The sequence below is a fragment of the Amyelois transitella genome, chromosome 22 (genome assembly GCF_032362555.1).
Source record: "Amyelois transitella isolate CPQ chromosome 22, ilAmyTran1.1, whole genome shotgun sequence".
In the NCBI taxonomy this organism is placed as follows: Eukaryota; Metazoa; Arthropoda; class Insecta; order Lepidoptera; family Pyralidae; genus Amyelois; species Amyelois transitella.
The window spans coordinates 5,481,981-5,494,007 of NC_083525.1; the positions used below are offsets into that span (position 1 = coordinate 5,481,981).

The following is a 12,027-nucleotide window of genomic DNA, read 5'->3' on the forward strand; positions in this document are numbered from 1 at the left end:
AATAACTGTTATCTGACAGAACATTGACACTGACAGTTTAACACGTCAGTGTCAATGTTGTGGGTGGGTGATTTTTTGTGTTCACTCGATTCGTAAACATTTACAAAAATATTGAATGCAATTTGAACAATTTTCAAAAAAGATTATAAAAACTAATCGATTATATTAAAAAATTGTTTTCTTTCTAAAATTCAACAAGTCGCCCACAATGTCTCGACAAACATCTCGTCTTGATGCTAAGAAAGTTGTAAGTTGTTAATTTCTCTTTTGGTGTTTATTTCGGCGTAGGACTCGCATTTTGTTAACTTTCTATTAAATTACAGAATTCCGAGCTACTCACTCTTACATACGGTGCTTTAGTATCTCAAATGCTCAAAGAAACTGAGAATACAGACGATGTTAATAAGCAATTGGAGCGTATTGGTTACAATATGGGCGTGAGGCTGATTGAGGATTTCCTAGCTCGTACAACATCGACTCGGTGTTTGGAAATGAGAGAGACTGCTGATAAAATTCAGCAGGCATTCAGGTTTATTTTAAATTTATTTGGAATATGATGCTTTAAATGAGATATTTGTTAAAAAGTATGCTTCATAAACACAAGTCTATGATATTTAGATAGGCACCTTTCTTATTGTTCAACATATATTGTCAGCTCTGAAATTGCCTACTTTCCTACAACAAGTGAATCATAATATCAAATGCAGTCTGTCTTTCACTTATGAATGTGTAGATTTTATAAGAAGCTAGAACATTTAAGTTAAGTTGGATACCTTATCTATGCTATAACACAATTATACAATTTATGCTCAACATATCACCAAATTAATATTACAGGTTATATCTCAACATGCAACCAACAGTAACTAGCTGGAGCAGTTCTGGTGATGAGTTCTCACTTGTTTGGGATCAGTGCCCATTGAGTGAGTGGGTGGAGATGCCAAATAATGGGCTGAAGTATTGTGCTTTGATCCCTGGTGCGATAAGAGGAGCATTACAAATGGTTCAGCTAGAGGTTCAGTGCTGGTTTGTGCAGGTGAACGAACTTTATAACCAACTTTAAGAAAAGAAGTGGTTCAAAATACTATTGTATGATTGAAGTGATGGCAGGCAGCAGGAGATTGATGTCCATAATAATAGTGATGGGTTATTTACCCATGAGGGGAGTTAACTAAATTTCTCATGCCACAGTGCGAGCTTTTGACTTGGGGATTAAAATCAGCTACTACAAGTACTGTAGGGTAGCACAGTAGCATATAAAACTGTATAAAAATCCATTGGGTAGTTATAAAAATCTAAACATACATACAGACAGCATACATGTAGACTTTGCTTTATACTATATTGAATCTAATATAAAATAACTAATGTTTACAATTTGTTTTCAGGACCAACTCAAAGGCGACGCTGTGACAGAGCTAAGGGTGAAGTACATCAAGAGATTAGAAGACGCTGTTCCGGCCGGTGAAGATTAGAACTGTTATTTTCGTACTGTGGTTATTAATATTATATTCATTGATTTTTATATTAAACAAACAATAAAACAAATGATCTGGATCTTTCAAAAAAGCTAGGTAACAGACAAGCAAAGCATTTCTCTCACTCAATTCCTCAATCGATTGATCTTGATCTTCTGAGGTCATTTGAGTTCAACTTTTATGCTTAATTCTGTATTAAAAAATAGTTATGTTAATTTTGCTACCTTCTTAGAAATTTTGGGATCGTGTCAATACACGACATCCCAAAATGATGTCGTGTCAAGTGTGCGCAAGCGCTAAAAGGGGCGAAAGGATAAATTCCCAAGGCGCATTGGTTTCAAGCAATTTTTTTTTTCGCCATACTGCCATTATTGGAATGTAGAGCTAACAGCCTTAAGACAGAAATCATCAATATTTATTTTATATGAAAAGAAACTATAGATCCATTATGTTACATGTCTTTTTAATATTCTAAGTTTATTGTTGATAAAATATCTATCACAAAATGTATGTAACTAGCATACTTACTAAATAAAAATTATTTAATTTACTTGATGTTTGTAATTATAAAGTTTAAAGCTTTTATCTAGTTCACCTACAATATCCTTTTAGGCGAAGGACTAGCAACCAGTCTCTATCTGAATCTCATTCAATCAGCTGAGCGCGGCCTTTCAGTCTGTCTAAGACTGCTCTCTACCCCGTAATGATATCGTTAAATAATATTAAAAATATCTTTGTTTACTTCACAAGTTAAAGAACAGGGTATCTAGGTAGACGTAAAATGTATCTATATGAAGAATCAACAATTCCAACTTTAATTGTACTTCGTAAAAATGCAAATTTTTTTAGTACCAATCGACAGATCACTCGACTCAGCATCGAAACATCTCGTTATTTCATCAAGTATCAAACTCAGGTATCGATAATAATCGAGATTCAATTGGGACTTAACTAACAATAGATTGACGAATCCGTGGAATCAATTGGCTTCAGCTCGAATACTTTTTTAGGTAAGTAATATACATTTTACGTACGTTACTACATTATTTCCTAGCTATTCTCAAAGGTATTCTAATTATTTTAATTTATTATTATACGTTATAGTTTTCAAATTCAAAAGAAAATGTTAGAATCGGCCTACCCAGCAAACAAATTACTCTGTGTGTGCCTATATACAAATATCTTTATGGTTAAACAATCGAATCGGTATAATATTATTATTTACTAGTTTTAAATAAGTAGGTATACTATGGCGCTGTTATACTTCTGTATCTTATTATTTACAGTTTCCTATATTATGCTAACATTTGGTAACGCAGAAGTTAACATACCTACCTAACAGTAGTGTGGCATGCCTTAAGAATAACCGCTTTTTATTACATATAGAGGCCGCCCGCGACTTCGTCCGCATGGAAACCCTATCAATCCCGCGGGAACTCTGGGATAAAAAGTAGCCTATGTGTTATTCTGGGTCTTCAGCTACCTACATACCAAATTTCATGGTAATCGGTTCAGTAGTTTTTGCGTGAAAGAGTAACAAACATCCATACATCCATACAAACTTTCGCCTTTATAATAGTAGTAGGATTGACTGATCTTCTATCGATATAGTAAGTTGCTATACTTTCGTTTGTCTTTCCCAAAAAGTTAGTATGTGGCCCAGGTATATTCTGAGACGAGTGTAACAAATTTTTCGAAAAATCCCACTATTTTACATAATTACCTTTTTTATATAAATTTCTCCAGCTTATTTGGCACGGCAACAATGAAGTACCTAATTGTTTTAAGTTACGTCGACTACTTACCAATAATTATTTGATTTCATTTGTCGTCTCTTGTTACAAAAAGAAAGATACAATGACCATAAATTATGGTTGCTGATTGCTTATAAGATATATGCAAATAATCATGCAGATTGTAAATGTGTAGAACATGACTATACATAGTCGCAAACTTATAAGAGTAAAAACAGACACAACAATGAGTTCGTTAGTGGAAAGAGCCCTTATTTCGAGGGTGTCACTCCAGGTTTGCAGTCGTCCGCAAATGCATCTGTAATCTAAAACTTCTTACATCACATATCATCTCTATCTCCAAGCAATAAAGTGCGCACTTGCCAAGCAAAACTTCTACGCAGTGTTGTAAAAAGTAAAATTAGTACAGTACTTTGAGAAAATATTCTAAGTGCGTCTGTGGACGGCTGGAATAGAAAGCACTCTAGATATGAAAGGTAATATTTTGTTGTTTGCGATGTGAAGGTAATAAAGTGCGAAGGTAAAAACAATGTCTTCAATATCTTCATAAAGCAGGATTTTTAATACTTGTAAATTGACATTATGCAAACGGAAATTGGCGTAACTTTTAAAGATTAATATTATTATGACATAATGCAATCTCCTAAAGGTTGCCTAGACGTATTTGCACTCGATGTGGTCACCCGCGCATCGCCTTATTTAAGCAATAAAGGGAATTTCATTCATTCATATGGATAGTAAATCGATCTGGGATTCTTTTGTAACATCGTATTTTATATTTCGAGAAATTATCGTGGTTTATAAAATATCCTATTTTAATTAATTCTTTGACAAAAAAATGAGCTCCTTATAATATAAAGTAATATCAATAAGACGAGCAATTAAAATTATTTATAAACTGATTCCAATGCAAGTTAAATCTATTTAAAGCGTTTGTTTTTCCTTTCGAGTCTAAAACACTATATTTTAGGGAGTTAATAGCTAACGCTTTCAGCATTCTTAGGTCGGCAGTTTTACTTGCAATACCCACGAACGCCACGTAAAAATCATCAGAAATGGCATCAGCTTCCCACACTCCAGGGTCATCGCTTGATAGTACAACTGGCAGATCATTAGCCAGGAAAATGTTCAATGGATGATTTCTAACATCACGTACCAGAGACAAGACAGCGTTTGATATTACGTTCACTTCTAATCCGATGTCTTTGTTCACTACTTCTCTCATTAGTACGGGATGTTTGGGTAATGCATACGCGTGTCCTATACGCTTCGCTCCCAATAGTATAGCGTCGATGAGGTTATCATCCGTGTGGCATCCGTACCAATCCGTTTCACCAGCGTGGAAGAAGTAGTTGAATTCACTAGCGGCAGCAAGCAATTGAGGCGCAAACTCGATCAGAGGTTTCCCAAGGTCCTCTTGACCTACCAAGTCGAATCCTGCGAAAAATTCAGGGATATCTTCTTTAATTTTTCTTGCTGTATCGAGATAGTTAGTAAGCGTGGCTTTGTCAACTTTTCTAGGTGGTGCATATATAAGTTTAGCTCCGACAAATTCAGGGTAATCGTTAACAAATTTTGTTGTCGCTTTTTTATACGCTTTAGCTGTTACTGTTTGGTCGTATTCAGTGCCATCAAGTTCGTAAAGTATTGGTAAAACACTTCTTACTTCTACGTACATAATATTCTCGTTTTTTAATTTAAGCAGAGTGTCGTAGAAGTATTGTTCCCACACAGGTCTATAAGAAAGCAGCGGAGCTACCGTGACGAAATAGTCCATAAATACAGTCCAACTCTCTGTTATACTAGGGTACACGGTGTCAGGATCGCCTACGACCAGTGTAAAATACTTCCTCAGTCTAGCGTCAAAATCTCTAATATTCCTGGAGCGTCTTCTCGCTTCACTCATTAACTGCCATTGGCCTGAGCAAGCGATGCTTGGAGTTTTGTAAGCGAATCTAAATTGTGGCCCGTTCGTTTGGAAACAAACATAAAGGTTGTCCATATAAGTGACATTCAAGAGGTAATCTGGACCCAAAATTCCCATGTCGTGAACATGCAACACCGCTCCTTTTGGCATGTTTTTAATGATCTTAAAAACTTTTGAATTAGGTATAAATTCTTTATATAAGAAATAATGATGGCTGAAGTTAAAAAACTGTGGATTATCAAATGCAAAATCGAGTTCGCTGTGCTTATACTTCATGATGCACTTGTTCACAGCTTCTTCTTTGTCAGTTAATTTGATGTTTCCTCCAAGAGAGATTCGGCGTTCGTCTTCAATAATTTTCTGTCTTTTTTCTGCATATTGGTTATCACAGAGAACAGTTACAATAGAGAAGAATAGAAAGAGTGCCCGTATCATGATGGGGTCACGGGTCTGATAGCGTATGTCTCGCTTGCGCGTCGGATTTACACTGAGTGGATGCGTAAGCGCATTGACCTATGTCTATGACTGCTACTACTTAATCGATAAACATTCGTGAACAATGTAATAATAACTATGTTATTGATTCGCAGCTCTCACGTTGCCATTCGACGTGATCACTGAATGCTTGTTGGCAAAATGTTTAATAAATATTATACCTTATAACATATCTAGGCACGTAACTATCGTACCTCGCATTGCCAATGACACGATATTAATCTAGTCGACCATCTCAAAACTGTACATATTACTCGTCAGCTGCTTTCAGAATGATTTTAATCTTTAAATAATCATCACTACATAGTATAAAACAAAGTCGCTATTTTAGTCTGTTTGTCTGTATGCTTAAATCTTTAAAATTACGCAACGGATTTTGATGCGGTTTTTTGTAACAGGTAGAGTGATTCAAGAGGAAGGTTTTTATGTATAATTACATTTATAATTTTGCACACAAGCCGGGGCTTGTCGCTAGTTAGGTATAAGCCTAACTTGGTCTACTGGTTTCTGGCATAAAAAAGTATAATTAATCGTTGTTTTAGATACCTACTTATGTAAAGATTTATGAACTCTGATTAATTTGATCTATGGAAAAAAAATTACTCCTACAAATTAAGACATTAAATTCTATTCGCTAGTGTGTACCAAACACACTTGGGTATAGGAGCCTATTAAAAAAAAATTTAGAATAAAAATTTGCGCCTTTGAAATACGAAAAGCAAGCTATCAAAGACGTACAAAAGAGCACTAGTACAGTCGTAATTACCCTAAGTTCCCGTCTTATTTGAGCAATAAATTCACTAAACCCGAACTGGTGTAAATTACAAGCCGTCTTTTTAGACGGTTTCGCTTTCAAAGCTTTGGTCGGCTAAAAAAATGCAAAGAGCTATGCATCCGCCATGCTGATTTTATGCAACGGAAGGGTTGGGGACGTAAGTGGCCTTTGGAGTACCGCCCCGCTACGCGTTCGGAGAAAAAAAAAAAAAAAAATATGGCCGCGACACGGGTAGTCATGTGTGAGCTATGGGTTAAGATTGTATTTGTCTATATTTCTTGTAGCATCTATCCATACAATCAATAAGCTGTTTTCTCGTGGGTTTCAAATCTCGTGATTATAGGCTCTGTTTACTCCGTGAAGGATAACATTATAATATGTGTTGTATTGTACCCACCAAGGAGATTGGACTTCAAATTCCTTGGTACACACTTAAGTTTTGTGTTTTGTCCTATCTTTTTTATGTCATCAAAACTTTGCGTGCAATGTGCAGAGATGTACCTATGTGCTAGTCTTATCAAAATTAAAGTTCTTACTTTATTGTGTTATTTATAAATGTAAACTACGTCTAGGTCTTAAATAGACAATACTTATTAAAAAAATATCGCTCTTATCCCGGCCTACGCTCCAGTCTCCTTGTGTTGTTAGGTATAGCGATAATTATACTTACTGACATAATAGGTAAATAGCAGGCTAATAAAAACGGGCTCTGTTTTTTTCATACATAAGAAAAGTGTTTTGAAGTTGGCATAAGTGTAGTGTAGGACGGCATACAGTCTCTTTGGTCTCACGAGTGTTGTCAGCATCCTTTAATCTTCTAATTGCTAAGGCACTCTTTTAAATGGAAGTGTACACGTTGCAAACATGTAGGATGTGTCGCATATTTATATTGTTCACTACAAGGGTAGCTTTACTAGGCTAAGGCTTTAAAAATTGCTAATAAATATATTTTTTTAAAGTTTCAATCTCTTTTGTCAGAAAGTAATGATCTTTTTTAGCTTTCTTTACTTTTACATACATACATTTATACATATAATATTTATCCCTTGCGCGGGGTAGCCAGAGCCAACACAGTCTTGAAAAGATATGCCACGTTCAGCTGTTTAGCTTAATGATTTTGATATTAAATTGAATCGCCTAAAAGCAGCTCTCAAGTTTACTATTAGTTAGATATTTATTGTATTTGGGTACTTCGTCTATTATTTTCACAACTTTATATACTTAAAGTTAGTATGATTTGTATTGAATTTCAGAAACGACTAAGTAGTGTGCTTGCTAGAAAAATACGTATGAGATATCTAAGAAGGAAAATATATCGGTATTTGTCCGTGACCGTTTAGTTGCGATAATTTAACCAATACGTTACGTGATCGAGAATTATTGGTTCTTTTGTATGAAGGTAACCGAATTTTGTTTGTGAAGAAGGTGGATATAGAAACCGTTGGAGTCGATTTTGTGCCAAGTAAGATACATTATCTAGATTCCAAGTTATTCTGGGGGCGAAAACTACTAGGTAAAAAAAACAGCTGGTTTTTCTTCTCGCACCGATTGTAATAGACAGTGGGATCGGCTTTTAAACTTTGGATTCTTGGGTGGCGATTGGATAACAAGTTCTAACTTAATCTCAATTTCATTTCCTCATCCAGTCGGTTCGGCTTCGAGGCTTTTAAAAACTATTGTCTTCTTTTTCTTAAGAAGTCTTCTTAAAGGAATAACGTTTTAAAAATCACGTCTATATTCAGTAGACACAAGATATGAAGTCATTTTCGTTTGACAAATTGGCAAAGGAGTGGAAGATAAGAATCGCAAAAAAAGTCTTAAGGTGTATAATGTCTACATATAAGTTAGTTATACACTTACTAACTTATACATTCAGTCAGAAAAGTATCGGGAATGGATTATTTATTTATGGTTCCAAATTCAAATTTTTGTTTTTTTTGTTGTTGTTAGATTGGCACAACTGTTTTCCATTTTGGCGCGGAGTTTGAGTTGCATCTGTTGTTTACATTAAATACAGTGCTATTTTTAGTTATATCATATCTAGTGTGTATTGCTAATTTCATAATGGATAAAAACATCGAACAAAGAGTTTGTCTTAAATTTTGCATTGCCAATGGAATATCGTGTTCGGAGTCACTGAAAATGTTACAGAAGGCTTACGGTGAATCGACTTTATCAAAAACTCGTGCTTATGAGTGGTACAAAGCGTTCAAAAGCGGTCGAGATGTGATGGAAGATTTGCCTCGCTCTGGTAGGCCATCAACGTCTGCAACTGAAGTTAACATCGCAAAAGTGAAGGAAATAGTGACTGAAAATCCTCATTCAACTTTGAGAGAGATAGCCACCGAACTTTCTGTATCTCACGAGTCGATCCGTACCATTTTAACTAATAATTTGGGTATGAAACATGTTGCCGCTCGGCTAGTCCCCAAAAGACCTGAATTTTTTTCAAAAACTCAATCGCATGAGAGTCGCTGAGGACATGCTAGAACGAGTCAATTCCGACCCAACATTCATGAAACGCATTGTTACTGGTGACGAGACGTGGGTTTACGAGTTTGACATGCAAACTAGTCAACAAGCTTCGGAGTGGCGCCTTCCAACTGAACCGAAACCGAAAAAACCACGACGCCAAAGTCGTTCAAAAGTCAAAGTCATGTTGACTGTTTTCTTTGACTATCGCGGTGTTGTGCACTCGGAATTCTTGCCGGAAGGTCAAACGGTAAATAAGGAATATTATTTGAGTGTTATGCGGCGTTTAAGAGAGCAAATCCGACGAAAAAGGCCAGATTTGTGGAAAGAAAATTCTTGGATTTTGCACCATGATAATGCACCTTCGCACAAGGCCATCATTGTGAACGAATTTATAACCAAACACTCAACAAATACCATCGAGCAACCACCATATTCACCAGATATGGCTCCAGCCGACTTTTTCCTTTTTCCTAAACTCAAATTACCACTTCGTGGCACCCGTTTTCAATCGGTAGAAGACATAAAAGAGAATTCGCGGCGAGAACTGACCTCAATTCCGGAAACAGCGTTTAAAAAATGTTTTGATGATTGGATTATTCGTTGGCGTAAGTGTATCTTTTCTAAAGGAGCATATTTTGAAGGTGATAAAATAAATTTGGATGAATAACAAACAGTTTGTGTATTATTGATCTTTTCCTGCTACTTTCTTGACAGAGTAGTATGTATACATTATACGTGCGTATACTAGTACGTATAATTTATTTGTATTTTCATCGCACGTGCGCGCTTACGTTTTCATTGATTAAATCTGTTTTGGCTACGTACTATTTATCGATAAAAGTATCAACGTGATATCCAACCTTGATCCAAATTATCAGTTACAATATAAAGTTATAATATCAGTTATAACGATCAGTGTGTCGTTGACTTTCATCAACACCGCGAGAAATGTGGGCTACGGTCGTGTCTCTACAGTTATTGGTCTTATTTGTGATAGCTTTCGATGATTTACAAGATGCTATCGAACACAGAGAACAACTGTTACGAAAAGAACTGGACATGATGTTAGGCAGTGATATAGTTTTAAGCGACAGCGAGCAGAAAGCAAACGAAATTATAATGAAATTGAAACATCATGAATTAGATGGTGGTCTAGAAAATCCCGGACAATTCAACGTATCAAAACATTTCTTTAGCTATAAGGATGAAATAAAGAAATCTCCACTATTTCATATATTGCGCCAAATGCCTAAAGGCGCCTTGCTACATACTCATGATACTGGAGTTTTAAGTCCGGATTATAATTTAAAATTGACTTATATGGATAACTTGTACGTTTGCTTTGAAGAAAATGATATCAGATTCCATTTTTCTCTGGATACACCCAAAGATACTTGTGAGACACGTTGGCAGTTGATGAACGAAGCAAGATTTTCCTCCGGTGATGTGGAAAAGTTTGATGCTGACATAAGAAGTCATTTTTCACTTGTTATTGATAACCCTCATGAAGTATACACCGATATCAACGCAGTTTGGAAAAGATTTCAGTACTTTTTTATTGCTACCCATGGGCTCCTTACTTACAAACCCATATGGGAACAATATTTCTACGATTCTTTGAAAGCTGTGAGAGAAGATAACATTATGTATTTGGAAGTCCGGTCTGTGCTGCCTGAGTTGTATGACTTGTATGGCAATAAATATGATGCGATTGCTACAGCTCAATCCTATAAAGATGTTTTAGATAGATTTATGAATGACTATCCAGATTTTTATGGTGCTAAACTTATATATGCTCCATTGAGATTAGTTGACCGCGCTACAATAAGAGGAAAATTAGAAATCGCAAAAGAAATAAAGAGGAAATTTCCCGACTTTTTTGCTGGTTTCGATATTGTCGGCCAAGAAGATTTAGGAGCTCCATCGAAGACGTTTTTGCCAGAGTTTGTCGAATATTCTAACGAAGTGGATTACTTCTTCCACGCAGGTGAAACTAATTGGAACGGCATGTCTACTGATGAAAATTTGTTTGATGCCATCTTGCTGGATACTCGGCGAATCGGTCACGCATTTGCTTTGATTAAACATCCTCATCTTTTGAATGAAGTTGTTAGAAAAGATATTGGTTTAGAAGTAAATGTAGTATCAAATTCTGTGCTTAAATTAGTTGAAGATGTGAGAAATCATCCGCTAGCTGCCTTTTTAGCTCAGAACCTGCCTGTGGTATTAGGCAGCGATGATAATGGTGTGTGGGAGTCTGATCCATTGACACACGATTTTTACGTTGCATTTCTGGGTGTGTCAAGCAGGCATGCTGACTTACGCGTCTTGAAAAAATTGGCTTTAAATTCTCTATACTACAGTGCATACAAAAATAAAGACAAAATTGTACATGAATTTGAAATAAGATGGACACGCTTCATTCATGATACTATCAAATATTACCGCTAAATATTTCTTTAAAGGACTATAAAGCTAAGCACTTTGTTTTTACATTGGATATACGTTTAAATCATAAAACAATGACTTTGATTTCATGTTACCCACTATCGCAATGAAAAGGAACCTATGGCACCGAATCTGTGATCCCACGAAATGTGATCTGTTTGTCTGTTCAAGCTTCACGCAAAAACTAATTGTTCCACGCTAGCCCATCAGCCATACCATACCCCAGCCCCCGTAGCATGGCTCGCGCGATGCTGTTTTTATCTTGTTTGAACCATCGCTGTTTAGCTTTTTATTATGACGTACAAATGTATAGTGATAGTTTTTCGCGCGTATAAAAACGGCGTCGCGCAGTATTGGCGCAAAGTGGAGACTGTGTACTTTTAGTTGGTACTTTTAGTTGTTAGTATCAGTTTTAAGTTCATCAAACGTGTCGTGACCCGTAGAAGTTTACAAACTTTACTCATATACTGAACGCGAACGATACCGCGGGCAAAAACTGGTTCTTTATCTATTTATAGAAACTCTGTACAATCGGTTCAGTAGTAGATACATTCAGACTATTTCCAACATTTGCCATTACCAATTACACCCACAAACAAATCTTTCTTTTTTTTAGTTTAATATTAGTGTAGCTAAGGTTGATATGAGTATCTAACGTTTTATGTTTTATCAGGA

At 35.9% G+C, this 12,027-nt stretch overlaps 3 protein-coding genes across 3 annotated transcripts; 2 read left to right on the top strand and 1 right to left on the bottom strand.

Annotated features, from left to right (window-relative positions):
- Positions 1-47: 47 nt before the first annotated feature.
- On the top strand, positions 48-2,028 carry LOC106129911 (trafficking protein particle complex subunit 3). Its single transcript, XM_013328611.2, has 4 exons — positions 48-247; positions 324-529; positions 838-1,036; positions 1,389-2,028. The coding sequence occupies exons 1-4, from the start codon at positions 209-211 to the stop codon at positions 1,473-1,475; spliced, it is 531 nt and encodes a 176-aa protein (XP_013184065.1). The 5' UTR covers positions 48-208; the 3' UTR covers positions 1,476-2,028.
- Positions 2,029-3,875: 1,847 nt separating this feature from the next.
- Positions 3,876-5,621, bottom strand: LOC106129913 (adenosine deaminase 2). Its single transcript, XM_013328613.2, has one exon. The coding sequence runs from the start codon at positions 5,592-5,594 to the stop codon at positions 4,098-4,100; it is 1,497 nt and encodes a 498-aa protein (XP_013184067.2). The 5' UTR covers positions 5,595-5,621; the 3' UTR covers positions 3,876-4,097.
- A 4,182-nt stretch (positions 5,622-9,803) lies between these two features.
- LOC106129894 (adenosine deaminase 2-like) lies at positions 9,804-11,427 on the top strand. The gene has a single exon (XM_013328590.2). It carries the CDS (start codon positions 9,853-9,855, stop codon positions 11,353-11,355), a length of 1,503 nt encoding a protein of 500 aa, XP_013184044.2. The 5' UTR covers positions 9,804-9,852; the 3' UTR covers positions 11,356-11,427.
- The last annotated feature ends 600 nt before the right edge of the window (positions 11,428-12,027 follow it).

What these genes read in the sequence shown, in the direction of transcription:
- LOC106129911 (XM_013328611.2), top strand. Translation starts at nt 209, where the DNA reads ATGTCTCGACAAACATCTCGTCTTGATGCTAAGAAAGTT. An exon ending in GTCTTGATGCTAAGAAAGTT is followed by an intron (nt 248 to 323) that starts GTAAGTTGTTAA and finishes ATTAAATTACAG; the next exon opens with AATTCCGAGCTACTCACTCT. An exon ending in AAAATTCAGCAGGCATTCAG is followed by an intron (nt 530 to 837) that starts GTTTATTTTAAA and finishes TTAATATTACAG; the next exon opens with GTTATATCTCAACATGCAAC.
- LOC106129913 (XM_013328613.2), bottom strand. Translation starts at nt 5,594, where the DNA reads ATGATACGGGCACTCTTTCTATTCTTCTCTATTGTAACTGTTCTCTGT.
- LOC106129894 (XM_013328590.2), top strand. Translation starts at nt 9,853, where the DNA reads ATGTGGGCTACGGTCGTGTCTCTACAGTTATTGGTCTTATTTGTGATA.